The sequence below is a fragment of the Onychomys torridus genome, chromosome 3 (assembly GCF_903995425.1).
Source record: "Onychomys torridus chromosome 3, mOncTor1.1, whole genome shotgun sequence".
Classification (NCBI taxonomy): domain Eukaryota; kingdom Metazoa; phylum Chordata; class Mammalia; order Rodentia; family Cricetidae; genus Onychomys; species Onychomys torridus.
The window spans coordinates 114,827,574-114,848,693 of NC_050445.1; the positions used below are offsets into that span (position 1 = coordinate 114,827,574).

Here is a 21,120-nt window from a genome sequence, read left to right on the forward strand (position 1 = left end):
GTGTTTTTTGTGTTTGGTATGCTTGATTGCTTCAGACTCTAACTGGTTACTCTGAAGGTTGGGAATAATGTTTAGCTATACACCTGGTAAGCTCTATTTTAGGGGACCCGTTTGACCTAGGTGATGAATGTTGAGATTCTTAACTCTAGAAAAGAATTTAAAAGTGGAAAAGTTTAAGAATTAACTACTTATAACACTAATTAATACAATGACATTACACTTTCCATGATGCCCATTATTTTGGCTCCTATTATTATTCATTATTTAGCATCTGTATATGAGTATTTATACATATGTGTGTATGTAAATGCACTTCCATATCTGTTTTTGAATTAGAAGTGTCTTCCTAGACAGTTGATATAGCCTCTTTTCAATGTAGCGTACAGAATAGTTATCAGCTTGAATTAAAATAGCTATTGTTTTTCTTACCATTAACATAGATTAGGCTCCTATAGAGATGTTTATGATGATGGTTTGCATGGAATCAGTTTAGTGGACATCGATCAGCATCTAACAAAACTCGAAATTAAGCATACTAGAATTGAATAGGAAATAAAAGTGTAGTATGTCTAGTAAAGATAAACATTGTTTCTTGAAATTGTGTGTGTGTGTGTGTGTGTGTGTGTGTGTGTGTGTGTGTGTGTGTGTGTGTGTGTCTGTCTGTCTGTCTGTGTGACTTTGTTTCTGTCTCTCTCCATTCATGTATATGTGTATGTCTCTGTGTGCCTGTGTGTGTGTTCTTTCTGTGTATATGTCTGTGCCCCATGTGTATCTCTGGTGTCTCTGTGTATGTGTCTGTATTCCTAAGGCTTAATGTAAAGTGTATATCAGTTTGAGGTTAGAAACACTGAGAAAGGATGTAATATGAACAATAGTGTTAAATGTAGTTATACTGGAAATTTTAATTTTGGGAGACCTCTAGAATAGGATAAAAGCATCCAATTTATTATTGAATAAGTACTTTGAAGGTGATAATGCTGTCATTCATTGTAAACATACCATTTTTATTCACATTGTTTGAACGGCTTCTCTTACTTTGAGCTTAATCCTACTTTCTAGGTATAGGCATTTATTAGGAGCAACCTCTCTTCTAGCTCTTCAAGATATTTGAGGCAGCCATCATTTAGGTATGGGGTGTAGTGTACAGGGTCCAAGTATAGTGTGTAGTATCTCCAATGAGTTTTCCTTTATCTATGGGGTGAAATAACTTCATTTGTTTTTCATGTGAGGTACTTCTAAAACTTGAATGTTTAATCATGTTGCAGTTTGTCAGTGGCCTTCATGACACATGACATCTGAATGTCATTCTCATCATTTGATCTGCTCTTATTTTAGAGTAGGCACAGCAACTCTGGCTTGTAGGCCAAATCCAGTTTGCTTTCTATTGCTGTAAATAAAGTTTCATTGGGACCTAGCCACACCAGCACATAACATTTTATATATGGCTGCATTCCTATTCATTAGTTACTGCAGAGGTTTTGTACCTGAAAAACCATTTTATTGTAATGGAAATAGATTGCTGCCCCTTTTCGAAGTGATGCTTCAGTGAATGCCTTAGATTTACACTTGGCAGCTATATTCTGTCTTGCTTCTCATAGAGCTCACAGTCTATTGGTTAATGGTGTTTTTTATATATGGTACTCTTAGGAAAATAATTAAGAGGTAATATGAGTATTGCCTCTTTTTCTCAGATTTCATAAAGTCTTTTTTCTGGAAGAGGTCAGATTTTATTTTGTCTTTGAAAGTAGGGGTGTGTACTCTAATCTGCTATAGATTATATTATCCAGATATAGTGTATAATTTAAGATAAAAAAATAAAAAAATACGTTTTATGAAAAACTAGTTTCTGGAGATGATTTTGAATCAAATAAGTTTGGAAAACATTTCATATTATGTTCCTTTCCTGAGCATTTATAGTGTTTGTTATTCTCCCCTCTGTGTGTGTATGTATGCAATGCATATGTGCCTATGTGTTAATAACATCAACTGATATTTCTTGATGCTCTAAGGGACACTGTGGGAAATACTGGGTTGAGAAATGCAGTAAAAGTATAAGGATTACCAGTCACTAGTGGAAGCCTAGGTAGTCTCTATGTAAGAGTGTAGAAGTTAATATTGTCTATATTTTGATAATGTCTGAGATGATAAGGAAATTACTATTCTAAAATTTTATTTTTTTATGTTAGTGGAAACATCAAAAGTAGATAATTGAAAAAGTGTGTGCTTGTTACTTTAAATTATAAATCATAGCTCATTTAAGGCTTAGTGACATATTTTTGACTGTCTGATGATGAATTCATGGGGATATGGAAATATTAGAAGCTGTTATGAATTAATGACCCCAAACTATTAAATAATTCAGTTTGTAGCATTAAGAAAATAACTAGTAAAAACTTGACTTGCATTATAAAGTTGAAATTATACCTAGCCTTTTCAGGAATAAATTGTGAATAAGAAATGTCTGTGTTAACATTTGTTTTCTAAACATTGTACAGCTGGTAAAACTCTTTGGATTAGTTTCTATTTTATTTATTTCTCATTTTTTTTTCTTTTCCTTTTCCCTTTTCTGTCCAAAGTTACAATTTGATCTTGGGATACTATAGATTACCCCAGGCTTTTCATATTAAAATTTGATCTTTATCCAACTATTACCCAAGTGTTTGTTTCTTATGAGTTTAAATTGTCTTCTCTCCGCAGAACCAAGTGACGGATACTAATAGAAAACTGCAACATGAGGGCAAGGAAGTAAGACCAGTTTCCTTTTGACAAAGTTTTTCTGTTTTGTGCTGTTCTTTTTGGATGATTATTCTTCACTTTGTGGCTTATAAGAATTTAAGCAGTGTGTTGGAATTGTTACTTCTTGTAGTGTTTACCTGAATAAATACAGACACCACAGGGCACAATGAAATAAGATGCAGCCCCTTTGGCTGTCTTAAAAAAAAAAAAAGAAAAGAAAATCCTTAAGTAGTCCTCCATACCTGCTGGAATGTTTCTCCTCCATCTTCACCTGCCTCCACCCTTCTCTTAATGTTTTTTTGTTTTTTCCCCAGCAAGGGTCTCATGGAACTCAAGCCTTCTTTGAACTGATCCTTCTACCTCCACTGTTGTGATTACTGGCATATGCCACCATACCTGGTTTATATTCTTTTTCTTTTGCTCACTAGCTTTCCTTCCCTCCCTCCCTCCCTCCCTCCCTCCCTCCCTCTCTCTCTCTCTCTCTCTCTGTCTCCCTCCCTCCCTCCCTCCCTCCCTCTCTCCTTCCCTCTTCCCCCTTCCTTTTTTGTAATAATTTACTTATTTCATGTCTGATAATAAACCAAATATCTGTATTTTTTTTTCAAGCAGGATATTATTATGTTGCCCAGGCTAGCCTAGAACTCACTCTGTAGTCGAGGCTAGCCTTGGACTTATAATGTCTTCCTGCCTCAGTCTCCAGAGTCCTGGGGTTATAGGGATATGCCCCTCACCTAGCTTATATATTTCTTAATAAGATCTTCCCCAGGACCTTATTCCTAATTGCAGTCTCACCCTCATTCCCTGCATTCTTTCTGCTTTTTCTCATTTTGTTTTTCTCCACTTTGCTATCATATTTTTGGTGTACGTTTTTTACTTACGTAGTTGTTTTTGTTTGTTTCCCTCTGTTAGAATTAGCTCCACATAGTTAAGGGATTTTACTTACATTATTCATCAGTGCACCTCTTCCGGTTTTCTAAACAGCAACTGTTGAAAAGTGAGTGCTCAACAAATATTTCTTTTAAAAAATAATCATTGATTCTATTAATTGACAAACTTATCATTTAAAATTTTCTAATTTGTACTTTTTTATTTTCTATTTTACATCCATTTATTTATTTGTTCCAAAACCAAGACTGTTACTTCTACTATTTCATTGATGGGAAAACAAGAACAGATGATCTGAAATTTATATAATAATCAACAAAGCTGATCTCAAAGTCAACCTTTTCTGACTTGAAGTACATTCTTCTGTGTCATCCACCTTCCTTCTCTGTATTCTTTTCACATACCTAAGGCTATAATTTTTCGGAGTGTGTGTGTGTGATAAATCCTGTAAATAGATATGTAGATGGTTTCCTTTCACATAGTCCATACTCTGAAGAAATAGTTTGTTACATTGTGAGATGGCTATGAGAAGAGAGTCAGTTATTCGTCAGTAAATGGATCTTGTACAAAAGCTGTATCCTGTAAATATGGAGCTTGTTTGTTAAAATGGGGACCTAGTTGAATATAAGGGGTACTGCCTTCCTTCAGGAGCCCAGTACTCACAAGGAAATGTAAATCATGGAGTCTGTACAGGGTTTGGAGAAAAATGGGCAAATGTTTTATTTTCTTCCTGGATAGCCTTTGTGCTTTAGGGTTCATTTTACGTAGCCTGTTTTAGACATGTGTGCAGGGTGGGGAGAATGTAGGAAGACATGTGGGAATGTTTCACTGATTGAAGAAAGCAGTTCCTTAGCTTGCATTGTAAGTCTTACTAGGAAACTGGGATTCTTGGCTGCATTGAATGCAGAGTAAGAAAATGTAACTGAAAACTTTTTATTTACAGTTCTTGGCATAATTCTGTTTTTTCCCCCCTTTTGCCAAGTTGGTAATAGCAATGGAAGAGCTGAAGCAGTGTCGACTACAGCAGAGGAATATTTCTGCCACTGTTGATAAGCTAATGCTGTGTCTTCCAGGTGAGGAAGTAGGAATGGAGTAGGATTCTTGATGTATTTCCTTTAGCTGAGTTAGTTGTTTATTTTGTTTAAATGATGCCTGTATGATCTGTTTTCTCTTTCAAGTCCTAGAGATGTACACCAAACTGAGGGACCAGATGAAAACCAAAAGGTAAGGTTTTTTGTTTTTTTTTAAAATTGAGCAGTTTTTATTATCTAAAGTTTCCTTAATTTATAATACTTAAAAAAGATTTGTTTTGTGTGTGTGTGTGTGTGTGTGTGTGTATGTCTGTATGTCTGTGTGTTTACTATGCACATGTGGGTGTCCACAGAGACCAGGAAAAGGCATTGGATCCCCAGGAGCTGAAGTTACAGGCGTTTGTGTGGATGCTGGAGTCTGAATGTGGGTCCTTTGTGAGAGCAGGAAGTGCTTACAACCACTGCCCTATTCCTCTAGCCACTCTGTTTGCGTCTTAAGCCGTCTTCGTCTTTCTTTGACTTCCATAACCTCATCAGGTTTGAGGAGTAAAGGCCTGTCACTGTTTTTTTCTTCTCTCTTTGGGAGATAGATTGTCAGTGTCTGTTACCATGCACGGCTTGATCTTGCTATTTTTTAAAAGGTCACATGTGACAATCTCTTTTTTAGTTGAACTCCTTAGATCTTTTATGCCTAATACATTTATCTATATATGACTTTCAGTCTAGTTTATTTTCCATTTGTCCTCACTGTTACTTGTTCTTTCTCTATGTATCTTCTTTTGTCTCAATCAGTTAACTAGATTTTAGGATTCTGTCATATCTTCACTAATGCCTTATAATCCATACCTCTACAGTTCTTTAAAATGATTGCTTCTAAGCTTATAATAATCCTTTTTAACTTATAGTGAATCTTTAAAAATTATGGAAAATCATATAGAACACAGGGTTCTTGTAATAGTAGCACCTATTTAAATGGAAATGCTTTATAGATTTAATCATTATCTATTGTATACATGAAACTATCTCATACTACCCCGTATTTGTATGTAATTATTATTTGTCAATTAAAAATTTTAAACTATACCTCTGTTTACCCTCTTTCCTTGGTGTTATTGCTGTCATTGCTCTTATTTCAGGATATGGCATAGTGCTTATAATATACTTGTATTTTTGCTATAAACTTCTAAGTTAAAATATTTTTTCTCCTTTTTTATTTATTATATTTGTGTTTTAATTTTACACATCAGCCATGGGTTCCCCTGTTCTCCCCCCCTCCCTCCCCCATCCCCACCTTCCCTTCAGCCCCTCCCCTCCATTTCCATCTTTAAAGTAAGATTAAAAAGTCTTTGTCTATATATTTTAAGTGATTCTAGCCCTCTTGTTTCTTTATATAGACCTAAGTTCTTTACCATCTCTTTTTGGATTAGTGTGATAGCTGTGAATTCTTTATTTATTTAAATAATTAAATTAAATTTAAATTTTATTTAAAATAAATAAAAATTAAATAATTTAAGTATTAAATTATTGTTGTTTTTCCTATACAGTAGCATCCACCAGTTTATGTGTCTAGCTTCGTGTTGTTTTAGACTATTCATAAGGTTATGCCATTGCCTTCATTGCCTGACTGCAGAACATGTCAGGCTCCTCAAAAAATAAACCTTGTTCCCATTCTTCCTTCCCTTAGATTGAGCAGTCACCACTTTACTTTATATCTGTATGTTTGCATATTGTGATTGTCTCATAAAGGGGCTACACTGTATGAGGTTGTCTACATTTGACTTCTCTCCCTTTTACAGTGTTTTCAGGATTCAGCCATGCTTTGGTGTGAATCAATACTTCACTCCTTTTTATGGGGTTGCTTTTCCAATGTGTGGTTGGACTGCATTTTATTTTTTAATCATTTGACAAACATTTGGGTTATTTTCACTTTTTAGTTATGATGAATAAAGCTATTTAGAGACTTATAAATTTTTTTTTGAGACTTGTAAATTTTTATGTGGGCATATACTCGCTAAGTTCTCTTGGGAATATTCCTCTGGGTGGAATTTCTGGGTCATGCTGTGTTTCTTAAATACACTGTTTTATGAAACTGGTTGACTACTTCTCAAAGCAACTGCATCTTTTTAATCTACCTAACATCATCAAATGATAGTTAGTGCTTATTATTATTTAAAACTTTTAGATTTACTATTTTATTATTTTATGCATATGAGTATTTTGCCTAGATAAGTGTACACTACATGTATGTATATACTCTTGAAGGTCAGAAGAAGGCTTTGGATCCACTGTGACTGGAGTTAAAGATGGTTTTGAGCTAAAATATGGGTGCTGGGAGTTGAACCTGGTTCCTCTGAAAGAGCAACAAGTGCTCTTATATGCTGAGCCAGCTCTCTAGCCCCAATGTGTATTATTGTCTGTCTTCTAGTTATAGGCATCCCAGTGGAAAGTGTTGTCTTATCTCCTACATGGATCTAATTGGTGTTTTCATGTATTTGCTATTCTGCTACATCGTGAATCTACTTTTGAACTAATTTTGTTACTCTGGTTATAGGTAAAAAGTAAGTTTTGGACATTATAATGTTGATAAGTGTCTGGAGTTTGGGGGAACTTTTTTTTTTTTTTTTTAAAATGTTGGGCTTTATTTTGGAGAAGTAGTGGTTTGTAGATCTTATCCCTCCAGACTCCATTTTAAATCTCTGCTAGGGCCAGCTATGATAGCTCATGTCTTTAATCCCAGCTCTCAGGAAGCTGAGGCAGGTAGATAGATCTCTGTGAGTTTGAGGCCAGTCTTGTCTGTAGAGTGAGTTTCAGGCCAGCTGGGGATGCATAGTGAGACACTCTCCAACGCTAACAACAAAAACCAAAGCTCTGCTAGGCCAAGCGTAGTCAACTTTACAGAATATTTAATCTGGTCTGGATGGAGCAGTGGTATCTATGAACCTTGCCATTTGGCTCTTTGGGGGTTAGGGCATTTTTCTGCCTTTTCTGACCCCCCTGAAGTGCTCATCTTATGCCTCCCTGTTAGTCTATAGCCACCCCTCTCCTCTCCTCCATCTCCTCTCCCCTTTTCCTCACCTAGCATACCCTGGTCTAGTACTCAGCAAAGACTCCAGGGAAACTCTATGCAGGTTTCCCCCTCCCTCCCTCCTTGTCCCTCCCTCTCCCTCTCTCTGCTACAACCTTTTAGATACAACTATTTGATGATACCTTAAGTCAGTAAATCTTCAGGCTCTCTTGAGGGTTTTCCCTGTGTCCATGTTGGAGAGATCACCTTCATGTAGATAGCCCACCTTGTTTATTCTCTTCTTTTGGAGTTCATTTATCAGCTGCCTGCTGTTCACTGACTGAAAACAGTTGTTTTAGGTATTAGCCAGGATCTACTTGTTTATAAAGTGGTATGTCGTGTCTGTTTCTTGTTTTAAGCTTTCATGGCTGAAGGACAGGTTATTTCTGTTTGAGCTGTAAATATTGATTATACTATTGGGTTTTATATTTTATAAAGAGTCTCTAGCACATATCTTTGTTAATAATGTTCTATTAGTAAAGGAAGTACTGTTTTTCTGTGGTGAAAGCTTATATTTCATATTTTATTGTTATGAATAAGAGGAAAAATTTATTGGTAATTGTGATTTACTTTTAGGAGCTTCTTACTAGAAGTTAAAAAAATCTTGAAACAGTCCTTTTTACAATAGTATTTAACCATTTTATCTCTATTAAACCTCCTAGAGAAGTGGTTCTCAACCTTTAGGTCACAACCCTTGGGGTGGTGGTCAAATGACCCTTTCACAGGGATTGCCTAAGACCATTGGAAATCACAGATATTTACAATTCTTTTTTTTTTTTTAAAAGATTTATTTATTTATTATGTATACAGTGAGTGTTCAGCCTGCAGACCAGAAGAGGGTACCAGATCTCTCATTGTAGATGGTTGTGAGCCACCATGTGGTTGCTGGGAATTGAACTCAGGACCTCTGGAAGAACAGCCAGTGCTCTTAACCTCTGAGCCATCTCTCCAGCCTGATATTTACAATTCTTAACAGTAGAAAAATTAGAATTATGAAGTATCAGTGAAGACAATTTTATGGTTGGGAATCACCAAAACATGAGAACTATATTAAAGGATTTCAGCATTAGGAAGGTTGAGAACCATTATCCTAGAGGGAAAAGGGGAGCTGAGCACACATGCAAATGAACTGGAACAATTGGCTTCTCATTGTTTTTCCTTTTCTGTGTAGCTTTGGCTAGCTTCAAACACACTGTGATCCTCTTGCCTCTGCCTCCTGATTAAGGGTATGTGCTACCACACCTGGCCTCACTAGTTAATTTATTTTTATATATTTAAAGATTTTCTTAGAAACAAATTTTGATTATGTGTTTATGTGTGTGTGTTTATGCATTTGAGTGCAGGTATCCCTAGAGTTTAGAAGAGGGTATCAGATTTCCTGGAACTGGAGTTATAGGTGGTTGTGAACCACCTAATATAGGTACCGGGGTCCAAACTTGGGTCTTTTGCAAGAACATTAAGTCCCCAGTTACTGTTTTAAATGACTTATTAATTTGTGTTATTACCATATGTGGTATATGTACTTGTCACTGTGAATGTGTATACATGCGTGCAGGTTTATTAAGTGCATGTGGTGGCCAGAAGTTGATGTTGGGTTTCTTTACTTGATCACTCTCCACCTTTATTTTTTGAGACAGGTCTGCCAGTTAACCTCAGGGTTCCACCTGTCTGCATCTCACATAACTGGGGTTATAGGCATATCTAGCGTACCTGTCTTTTTTTTTTTTTCCCCATATGCGATGGGGATCCATCCACACTTAGGTTGTTATGCCTGTGCAGCCATCTCCACAGCCTGCATTCAGTTTTTAAAACTTTATTTAATTTTATGTGTATGTGCTTCAGTACATATCTGTGCACCATTTGTGTTCAGGAGTTTACAAAGGTTACAAGAGGCAATTGAGGTCAGAAGACTCATTGAATCCCCTAGAGCTGGAGTTAAAGATAGTTGTGAACTACCATGTGGGTGCTGGAAACATGGGTCCTCTGCAGGAAGAGTAAGCACTCCTAACTGCTGAGCTACCTCTCTAGCCCTCTACGTTCACTTGTAATAATACAGATTACTGCACAAATCCTGAATGATCTTATAATAAAAACCTGGAGCCAGATATCAGGGTAAAAGCTGAAAGACCAGAGAAGCAGAGCAAGCCACAGCCACCACCTCTTACCTCACCAACTCCTCAGCCTGAAAGAGAGCAAGTTCCTGTCTCCTCCCACCTTATATTCCTTTCTCTGCCCAGCCATATCACTTCTTATCTCAACCTTCCTAGTGCTGGGATTAAAGGTGTGATCCCAAGTGCTGGAACTAAAGGTGTGTGCCAACATTGCCCAACTTCTATGTTTAATCTAGTAGCTTGTTCTGTCCTCTGATCTTAAGGCAAATTTTATTTGTTCAAAATATCACAATAGATGCTGATAAAAAGTAATGTCAACATCTTGAATGGGATTTCCATGGACTGTATACATGGGTTTTTTTTCTTTTGTTGCATGTTAAATATTTAATTGGAATGGGGGGTAGGCTGGGGAGTAGGCTGGGGGGGCGGGAGAGGGGAGGACAGGGGAATCCATGGCTGATATGTAAAATTAAATTATAAAATAAAAAAATTAGAAAAGAATATTACAATAAATGTGACATTTAGCTGTATCTAAAGCAAAAAAATATTTAATTGGATGCCATTGTTTAGTTGTCTATCTGTGATATCGAACACTCTAGAAATTTGGATAATTTTATTGATCTGTTATGTTTGGGACACAAGCTTGCTAGAGGAAAAGGGACAATGGGGAAATAAGGTGCTGTTCTTTGTTGCCAAAAATCATTGAGTTTTGTACTAATTAGCTTTGAAAAATATGGTTCTGTTTGATAGAGCTGATGTTTTCATCATGGGCTACATGTCTGCAGGCGGCATGGCTAGATCCTCCTCATTCTGTAAACAGAACTCCAAGATAGAACTAAACCCCAGAATGTATTTATCTTTGTGGCTTAATTTCTGGCTTTTTACCCATTCTAAAGTTTTTTTTTTTTTTTAGAGGCACTACATTTTATTACACATAGCTCTTCATACCTAGTTGTGTCATTGCTATTCTGAGTACACTAAATAATATAAAAAATTATAATGTGTTAGAGTCTAAAATTTTAATGAAAATAATTATTTCAGATTTATTTATATTTGTACTTTTATTTCTAAGTTTAAAGGAAAATAAACGTTTCTTTTCTTCATTTGTTTGGACTAAGAATTTGATTCTTGAAACCTAGAGAGGACATAAAAGGAAATAAACTAGTTTCTGGTCTTGGTGTATGGTGTTGAGTGTGTTAAGACAAGAGTTGAAATGTCTTCTGTGAAGAGATATGTCCAAACTTGACCTGTACGTCTGTTTCATTTGTGGAAGGAGTGAGTTTTCCTGTTCTAGACAGATATGGGAAATGTCAAAATTAGGGGATTTTAAAGGCTGAAGAAGAAATATGAATATTTTGATGTCTACGGAAAAAACACTGATTCTCACTTTTGTATGTTTTTTATTGAACTTTTGTGTCTATGAATTGTATTTATTGATATATAGCTATAATTATTAATAAATTATGCATGTATACATATTTATATTATTTTTTTTGGGGGGGGATGGTGTCTGGACTGTAACTTACTGTGTAGTCCAGGTCTTGAACTCAGGGTGAACCTCCCACTTCAACCTCTCAAGTACTGTGATTACAGGTCAAAGCCACCATGTCTGGCTTACATGTATACTTTACAAATGTTGTGATTGTTCTTGTAAGGTCTGTTTGTTTTTAAATTAGTGTACCACCCAGGAAAATTTATGGAAAGGATAGATCAAACTCTGAGTTCATCTCTATGCTCCAAAATCCTATTTAGCACATTGTTCTGAGGTAGAGGATGGATGAACCAGACGTAGAACTAAAGAGAACCCAGTGTTGTCCTTGATCTAGGCAAAAGCTGAGAAGTGTTAGATAGAGCTGAATTTATTTCTTTATTTCTTTATTTATATATATTTATTATTTATTTATTTATAAACAGCCTCAGTTTTCTCTATAGACCATCTCTCATGCATATTTTATTTTATTTCATTTTTATGTGCATTTGTGTTTTTGCCATGGGTGTCGGGGTTCCCTGAAACTGAAGTTACAGACAAGTGTGAGCTGCCATGTTGGTGCTGGGGAATTGAACTCGGGTCCTCTGGAAGAGCAGTCAGTGCTCTTAACCTCTGAGCCATCTCTCCAGCTCCAATAGAGCTGTATTTACAAAAAAAATGTTTTTCAATCAACAAGATTGTAAATATTTTTAGTAGTTTATTGATATTTTAATACATGGATGTATTATAGTTTGTTTAGCCAGCCAGTTTCTTCTTACTTAATACATAGGTTATTTTGTTTTATTTCCTAATATAAATTAGTCTGTGATTTAAGAGTCATATATTTTTTGTCTATTAAATTTCTTTTGAAATGCATTTGCTAAGAATAAGGTTGCTTATCAGCAGGATGTGAATTCTTATGTATTGAAAATACTGATGATAATATACATTATCTTTTTTGTTGTTAATTTTTTTGCCAGAGCTGAGGACCAAACCTAGGCAAGCATTCTACCACTGAGCTAAATCCCCAACCCCTAATTTTTTTTTTTTTTTTTTTTTTTTTGGTTTTTTGAGACAGGGTTTCTCTGTGTAGCTTTGCGCCTTTTCTGGAACTCACTTGGTAGCCCAGGCTGGCCTCAAACTCACAGAGATCCGCCTGGCTCTGCCTCCCCAGTGCTGGGATTAAAGGCGTGTGCCACCACCACCCGGCCTAATTTTTTTTTTTTTTTTTTTAAAGACAGGGTCTTACTAGATAGCCCTGACTAGCCTGGAACTTGGTTTGCAGACCAGGATGGTCTCAAACTCTCAGAGATCTGCCTCTGCTTCCTGTGTACTTGGCTCAGAGGTGTGCACCACCACCTGGTCAGTATATACTATCTTTTAAAAAATCTTTAGCAGTGATAAATATTTTTTACTTTAAAATTCTGGTTTTGATTCATATTATTTAACCTATCAGCTCAGCTATTTTTTTTAATTTATTATTATTATTTTTTTAATTTGAAACTTGAGCTGGGTGGTGGTGGTGCACACCTTTAATCCCAGTACTCAGGAGGCAGAGCCTGGGGGATCTCTTCGTGTTCGAGGCCAGCCTGGTCTACAGAGCGAGATCCAGGACAGGCACCAGAACTACACAGAGAAACCCTGTCTTGAAAAACCAAAAAAAGAAAAAGAAAAAAAAAATGAACCTTGAGGACTTATTTTGGTTTTCTGTGAATTAAAAAAAAAAAATTCACTGCTGTTTTCTCTGTTTCTCTCTTTCTCCCTCCCTCCCCCTCCTTCCTTCTTACCCCTCTTCTTCATCACCCTTTCCCAGTCTCCCCTTCTCTTTTTTTTCTTTGATGGTGCTCAGCCTCATGCAAGCTAAGCAAACATTCTACTATTATATTACATCCCCAGTTCAATTTTTTTTTTGTTGTTTATATATTTTTTTTTTTTTTCCCCGAGACGGGGTTTCTCTGTGTAGCTTTGCACCTTTCCTGGAACTCACAGAGATCCGCCTGCATCTGCCTCCTGAGTGCTGGGATTAAAGGTGTGTGCGCCCCCGCAGGGTTTTTTTTTTTTTTTTTTTTTTAGACAAAAGTTTTATGTAATCCAGGTTGCTTTAAATTGCCAAGGGTGACTTTGAGCTTAAGATATCCTGCCTCTGCCTATCAGATACTAGGGTTCCAAGTATATATATATTGGGGATGGAACCCAGGGTTTCAAGCATTCTACCAACTGAGCCACGTCTAACTCCATTTTGTAAAAACTCAATTTTAGAAATGCACATGGTGATACATATGTGTTATACCATCACTTTAAGGTAGATGCAGGAAAATCAGAATTTTAAGGTTAATATTAGCTACATAAAGAGTTTGAGACTAGCTTAGTCTATATGAGGTCTTGTCTTATAACAAAAGAACAAAATGAACTTAAGTTTATTAGTCATTTGTATATACATGACACATCTTTATGAGTTAGACTGGATGCCTATCAACAGATGAATGCTTAAAAAAAGAAAATATGGTTCATGTACAATGGAATTTCATTCACTTATAAAGAAAAATGAAATATAACATTTGCAAGAAAATTAATGTAATTGGTGTGTGAATAAGCCAGACTTAGAGAAATGCCACACATTTTCTCATATATATATATATTCATTCTAGACTTAAATATTGTGTGTGTGCCAGTCCCTTCTTATTTTATATCTAGGTTACTTTGTTTTACTTTCTAATATAAATTAGTCTATAATTCAAGAGACTTATATATTTTTATCCATTAAAATTTCTTTTGAAGTCATGAAAGTAGAAAGAATACCTTGACATGGGATGAGGAGAGAAAGGAGGTGAGTGAAGGAGACAAAAGAGAGTTTCATTCATTTGCCTGCAAATTTCATGATGTCATTGTTTTTTTACAGCTGAGTAATACTCCATTGTGTAAATGTACCATATTTCTTTATCCAGTCTTCGGTCGAGGGCCATCTAAGTTGTTTCTAGGTTCTGGCTATTATGAACAATTCTGCTGTGAATGTAGTTGATCATGTGTCCTTGTGGTGTGATTGAGCATCCTTTGGTATATACCCAAGAATGCTATCATTAGGTCTTGGGGTAGATTGATTCTTGATTTTTTGAGAAGTCGCCATACTGATTTCCAAAATGGCTATACAAGTTTGCACTCCCACCAACAGTGGAGGAGTGTTCCCCTTACTCCACCTCCTCTCCAACACAAGCTGTCATCAGTGTTTTTGATTTTAGCCATTATGACAGGTATAAGATGGTATCTTAGAGTCATTTTGGTTTGCATTTCCCTGGTGACTAAGGATGTTGAGCAATTCCTTAAATGTCTTTTAGCTATTTGAGATTCTTTTGTTGAGAATTTAGATCTGTTTAGATATGTACTCCATTTTTTAATTGGAATATTTGGTATTTTGATGTCTAGTTTTTTTGAGTTCTTAATATATTTTGGAGATTAGCCCTCTGTCAGACGTAGGGTTGGTGAAGATCTTTTCCCATTCTGTAGGCTGTCGTTTTGTCTTATTTACTGTGTCCTTTGCCTTATAGAAGCTTTTCAGTTTCAGGAGGTCCCATTTGTTAATTGTTGCTCTCAGTGTCTGTGCTACTGATATTACATTTAGGAAGTGGTCTCCTGTGCCAATGCATTCTAGGCTACTTGCCACTTTTCTATCAGGTTCATTGTAGCTGGATTTATGTTGAGGTCTTTGCCAACACCATTTGTTGAAGATGCTTTCTTTTTTCCATTGTACAGTTTTGGCTTCTTTGTCAAAAATCAGGTGTGTTCATAGGTATGTGGGTTAATGTCAGGGTCTTCAATTCGATTCTATTGGTCCATATATTGGTTTTTTATGCCAGTACCAAGCTGTTTTTATTACTGTAGCTCTATTGTAGAGCTTGAAGTCATGGATGGTGATGTCTCCAGAAGTTCCTTTCTTGTATAGGATTGCTTTAGCTATCCTGGGGTTTTTGTTTTTCCTTTTGAAGTTGAGTATTCTTTCCATGTCTGTGAAGAATTGTGTTGGGGATTTTGATAGGGATTGCAATTGAATCTATAGATTGCTTTTGGTGAGACTGCCATTTTTTACTATGTTAATCCTACTTATCCATGAGCATGGGAGATCTTTCCATTTTCTGATATCTTCTATTTCTTTCTTCAGAGACTTAAAAGTTCTTGTCATATAGGTCTTTTATTTGCTTAGTTAGAGTTACTACAAGTATTTTGTATTATTTGTAAAGGATGATGTTTTTCTGGTTTCTTTCTCGGCCCGTTTATAATTTCTATATAGGAGAGCTACTGACTTTTTTTTGAGTTGATCTTGTATCCTGCCACATTACTGAAGGAGTTTATCAGCTATAGGAGTTCCCTGGTAGAATTTCTGGGGTCACTTATGTATACTATCATATCGTCTGCAAATAGCAAAAATTTGCCTTCTTCCTTTCCAATTTGTATTCCCTTGATCTCCTTTTGTTGTCTTATTGTTAAAGCTAGAACTTTGAGTACTATATTGAATAGATTATGGAGAGAGTGGACAGCCTTGTTTTGTTCCTGATTTTAGTGGAATCGTTTTTTTTTTTGTTTTTGTTTTTTTTTTTTTTTTTGTTTTTTTTAGTTTCCATTTAATTTGATGTTGGCTCTTGGCTTGCTGTAAATTGCCTTTGTTATGTTTAGGTATGTTCCTTGTATTCCTGATCTCTCCAAGACTTTTATCATGAAGGGGTATTGGATTTTGTTGAAGGCTTTTTCAGCATCTAATGAGATGATCATGTGGTTTTTTCTTTCAGTTTGTTTATATGGTGGAGTATATTAACAGATTTTCATATATTGAACCATCCCTACATCTCTGAGATGAAGCCTAGTTGATCATGGTAGATGATTTTTTGATGTGTTCTTGGACTCAGTTTGCCAGTATTTTAGAGTATTTTTGCATCAATGTTCATAAGGGAGATTGGTCTATAATTCTCTTTTTTTGTTGCATCTTTGTGTGGTTTGGGTATCAGGGTGATTGTAGCCCGATAAAAGTCATTTTGCAATGTTCCTCCTGTTTCTGTTGTGTGGAACAATTTGAAGAGTATTGGTATTAACTCTTCTTTGATATTGTGGTAGAATTCTGGGATGAAACCATCTTGCCTTGGGCTTTTTTTTTTTGTTGTTGTTGTTGTTGGCAGACTTTCAGTGACTGCTTCAATTTCCCTAGAGGTTATATGTCTGTTTAAATTGTTTATCAGGTCTTGCTTTAATTTTGGTATGTGGTGCTTATTCAGAAAACAAGGTGTCTATTTCTTTTAAATTTTCCAATTTTGTGGAGTACAGGTTTTTGAAGTATGACCTGATGATTCTCTAGATTTCCTCATTGTCTGTTTTTATGTCTCCCTTTTCGTTTCTGATTTTGTTAATTTGGATATTTTCTTTCTGCCTTTTGGTTAGTTTGGATAAAGGTTTGTCTATCTTGTTGATTTTGTGAAAGAACCAGCTCTTTGTTTCATTGATTCTTTGTATTGCTCTCTTTGTTTCTATTTTATTGATTTCAGCCCTCAGTTTGATCTATTCCTCCTGGGTTAGTTTTCTTTTTGTTCTAGAGCTTTCAGGTGTGCTGTTAGTCGCTTGTGTGAGATTTCTCCAGCTTCTTTATGTGGGCATTTATTGCTATGAACTTTCCTCTTAGTACTGCTTTTATAGTATCGCATAAGTTTGGGTAAGAAGTGCATTCATTTTCATTGAATTCTAGGATGTCTTTAATGTCTCTATTTCTTCCTTGACCCAGTGTTGATTCAGATGAGTGTTATTCAGTTTCCATGAGATTGTAGGCTTTCTGTAAGTTGTGTTGTTGTTGAATTCTAACTTTAAGCCATAGTGATTCCATAAGATACAGGGGTTTATTCCAATTCTTTTGTATCTCTTGAGATTTGCTTTGCAACTGAGTAGTATGTGGTCAGTTTTAGAGAAGGTTCCATGAGGTTCTAAGAAGAAGGTATATTCGTTTGTGTTTGGGTAGAATGCTCTTTAGATGTCATAACATTTATTAGTTTCCTTATTTATCTGTTAATTATCTGTCTGACAGACCTGTCCATTGGTGAGAATGGGGTGTTGAAGTCTCCCACTGTTAGTGTGTGGTGTTTGATGTGTGCTTTAAGCTTTAGTAATGTTTCTCTTACATATGTGGGTGCCCTTGTATTTGGGGCATAAATGTTCAGAATTGAGACTTCATCTTAATGGATTTTTCCTGTGATGAATATGAAATGCCCTTCTCTTTCTCTTTTGCCATGCCCAGTTTTTGCGTTTTAGAGAGTGCTTGTTATATAGCCTAGGCTTACTTGAACTTTTGATCCCTGTCTTTGCCTCCCAAATTCTGTGATTATGGAATGTACCATCACACTCAGCTTATTGTTTTTAGTTGATTTATGAATCTTAGTATTTGCCTTCCTATGCCTATGTGTAGTTAGAGTTTTCCTGCCTGTCCCACAGTCAGAACAAATCTCTCTCACCCACCAGGCCCATAGACACTCAGAACCAACCAAGTAAACACACAGAAACTTATATTGCTTACAAACTGTATGGCTGTGGCAGGCTTCTTGTTATCTACTTTTTCTATCTTAACCCATTTCTGTTAGTCTATACTTTGCCACATGGCTTGTGGCTTACCAGTGTCTTTATATGTTGCTTCTCATGGCAGCCGCTGGCAGTGTCTGTCCCCAGCCCTCTCCTCTTCCTTGTCCCGCCTACCCTATCCTTCCTGCCTGGCTACTGGCCAATCAGCACTTTATTTATTTTAACCAATCAGAGCAACACATTTGACATACAGAACATCCCACAGCACCTATGGAAGTTTTTCTATTTGTCATATGAATAATATCCTTTTGTTCTTGTCTCTCTGGGTTGCCAGAAATATTCGTTTTCTTTAAATCATATTAATAGAATCATTTCATTGACCAGAGACCTTACTTTAAGAACTGAAACTGCTGGAGACAGACAGATGTAAGGAACATACCTCAAGATACAGTTCCTCCTGAACAAAATTTCAAAACTCAGAAAACAATTGCAAGAATTCACAAATAGGACTACATAAAATTAAAAAGCTTCTGTACAGAAAATAAAAAAAAATCAGAACAATGAGGAGACAGCCACAGAATATAGCAAAATCTTTGTCAACTGTAGATGATTGGTGATTAATATTTAGACACTATAAAGAAATAAAAAAATTAAACATCAAATGAACAAATAATTTAACCAATAAATAGGAAAATGAGCTGAATAGACAGTTCTTCAGAAAGGAAATACAAGTGGCTAAAAATATGTGAAAAGAATGTTCGAGGGCTCCCCTTTTCCAAGACTGCAGGCAGACTCTGCAGTCTTCACACCCTGTCCCCACACCCATTTGCCTGGGACCCCAGCCACTTCCTGAGACTCAGAGACCAGCCCCCAGCTCCCGTCCGCCCCGGAACTCCCATCTGGACCAGAGGTGAGTGCCTGGGGTCACACCCTGAGAGGCCCGCACCTGGGTCACAGCCCGGGGCACCAGCCACTCCGGGAAGACCTGCCCAACTGGGCCCCAGGTTCTAGCCATAAGGCAGGACCCCCCATCCCCACCGAGAAGATTCCTCCTCTCCAAGACCCTCTGGTGAACCCTACAACCACCACGCCCTGCCCCCACACCCATCTGCCAGAGACCCCAGCCACTTCCTGATACTTAGAAACCAGCCCTCAGCTTCCATCCTGCCCCAGAACTCCCATCCTGCCCCAGAACTCCCATCTGGACCAGAGGTGAGTGCCTGGGGTTGTAGTCAGAGAGGCAGCCACCTCTGGGTCCCACCCCTGGGCACCAGCCATCCCAGGAGGACCTGCCCAACTTGGCCCCAGTTTCCCGCCATTCGTCAGGCCCTGTGGGAAGGCTCCCCTTTTCCAAGACTGCAGGCAGACCCTGCAGTCTCCACACCCTGCCCCAACACCCATTTGCCGGAGACCCCAGCCACTTCCTGAGACTCAGAGACCAGCCCGCAGCTCCCATCCGCCCCGGAACTCCCATCTGGACCAGAGAGTCCCCAGCTACCATCCGCCCCGCAACTCCCATCAGGACCAGAGCTTCCATCCTGTCCCAGAACTCCCATCTGGACAAGAGGAGCTCCCATCTGGACAAGATAAGGAGACTCCAGCGACTTCCTGAGACTCAGAGTCCAGCCCCCCAGCTCCTATCCTGCCAGCACACTCATCTGGACCAGAGCTCCCATCCAGCCCAGAGCTTCCATCTGGACCAGAGAGAGGCTCCCTAAATCTGTCAGCTCTGTCTGGACCAAGTACACTGATAAGACCAAGAACGAATCCATGAGGAGATGGGCAGACGTCAAGGCAGAAGTACATACAACAAAATAAAGAGCACTACAGCATCACCAGAACATAGCCCTTCTCCATCAGCTAGATTTGAACATCACGGAATGGAAGAAGCAGAAGAAAACAACTTTATAAGTAACATCATGAAGAGGCTAGAGCCTTATATAGAAGAAATCAAAAATAAAGTGGAGGAACAGACAAACAAAAAATGGGAAGAACGCTATAAAAAACTAGAGGAAAGGACAATTAAAGCAGAAGAAAGCAATAAGTCCCTGAAAGAAAATCATGAAAAAGCAAGGGAAACAGTCCAAGACCTGAGGAGGGAAATGGAAAGATCTCTCATGCTCATGGATAGGCAGGATTAACATAGTAAAAATGGCAATCTTACCAAAAATAATCTACAGATTCAATGCATTCCCCATCAAATTACCAACAATTCTTCACAGATCTGGAAAGAATAATACTCAATTTCATAAGGAAAAACAAAAACCCAGGATAGTCAAAAGAATCCTGTACAATAAAACAACCTCTGGAGGCATCACAATCCCTGACCTCAAGCTCTACTATAGAGCTACCATAATTAAAAACAGCTTGGTACTGGCTTAAAAACCGACATGTGGACCAATGGAATCGAATTGAAGACCCTGACATTAACCCGCATACCTATGAACATATAATTTTTGACAAAGAAGCCAAAAATGTACAATAGAATAAAGAAAGCATCTTCAACAAATGGTGCTGGCATAACTGGATGTCAATGTGTAGGAGGTACAAATAGATCCATATCTGTCACCGTGCACAAAACTTAAATCCAAGTGGATCAAAGACCTCAACATAAATCCAGTTACTCTGAACCCGATAGAAGAGAAAGTAGGAAGTACTCTTGAATGCATTGGCACCGGAGATCACTTTCTAAATATAACACCAGTAGCACAGACACTGAGAGAAACAATCAATCAATGGAACCTGTTGAAACTGAGAAGCTTTTGTACAGCAAAGGACATGGTCAACAAAAAAAAGCAACAGCCTGCAGAATGGGAAAAGATCTTCACTAACCTCACATCTGACAGAGGGCTGATATCCAGAATATATAAAGAACTCAAGAAATTAGACAATAAAATGCCCAACAGTCCTATTAAGAAATGGGCTATAGAACTAAACAGAGACTTCTCCACAGAGGAAGTTCAAATGGCTGAAAGACATTTAAGGAATTGCTCAACGTCCCTAATTATCAGGGAAATGCAAATCAAAACGACTCTGAGATACCACCTTACACCTGTCAGAATGGCTAAGATCAAAAACACAGAAGACAGCTTATGCTGGAGAGGATGTGGAGCAAGGGGAACTCTCCTCCACTGCTGGTGGGAATGCAAGCTTGTGTAGCCACTTTGGAAATCAATATGGTGCTTCCTTAGAAAATTGGGAATCCATCTCCCCCAAGACCCAGCTGTAGCACTCTTGGGCAAATACCCAAGGAATGCTCAATCATACCACAAGGGCATTTGC

At 37.4% G+C, this 21,120-nt stretch overlaps 1 protein-coding gene across 5 annotated transcripts in view; it reads left to right on the forward strand.

Moving 5' to 3' along the window:
• The window catches only part of Exoc6b (exocyst complex component 6B), a 470,758-nt gene that overhangs the window by 77,716 nt on the left and 371,922 nt on the right, over positions 1-21,120 (forward strand). For all 5 annotated transcript variants that reach the window (XM_036180693.1, XM_036180694.1, XM_036180697.1 and 2 more), the window contains 3 exons: positions 2,698-2,745; positions 4,604-4,694; positions 4,800-4,845. In XM_036180693.1, coding sequence (XP_036036586.1) covers positions 2,698-2,745; positions 4,604-4,694; positions 4,800-4,845 — 185 coding nt within the window. The remainder of the gene's footprint in view (positions 1-2,697; positions 2,746-4,603; positions 4,695-4,799; positions 4,846-21,120) is intronic.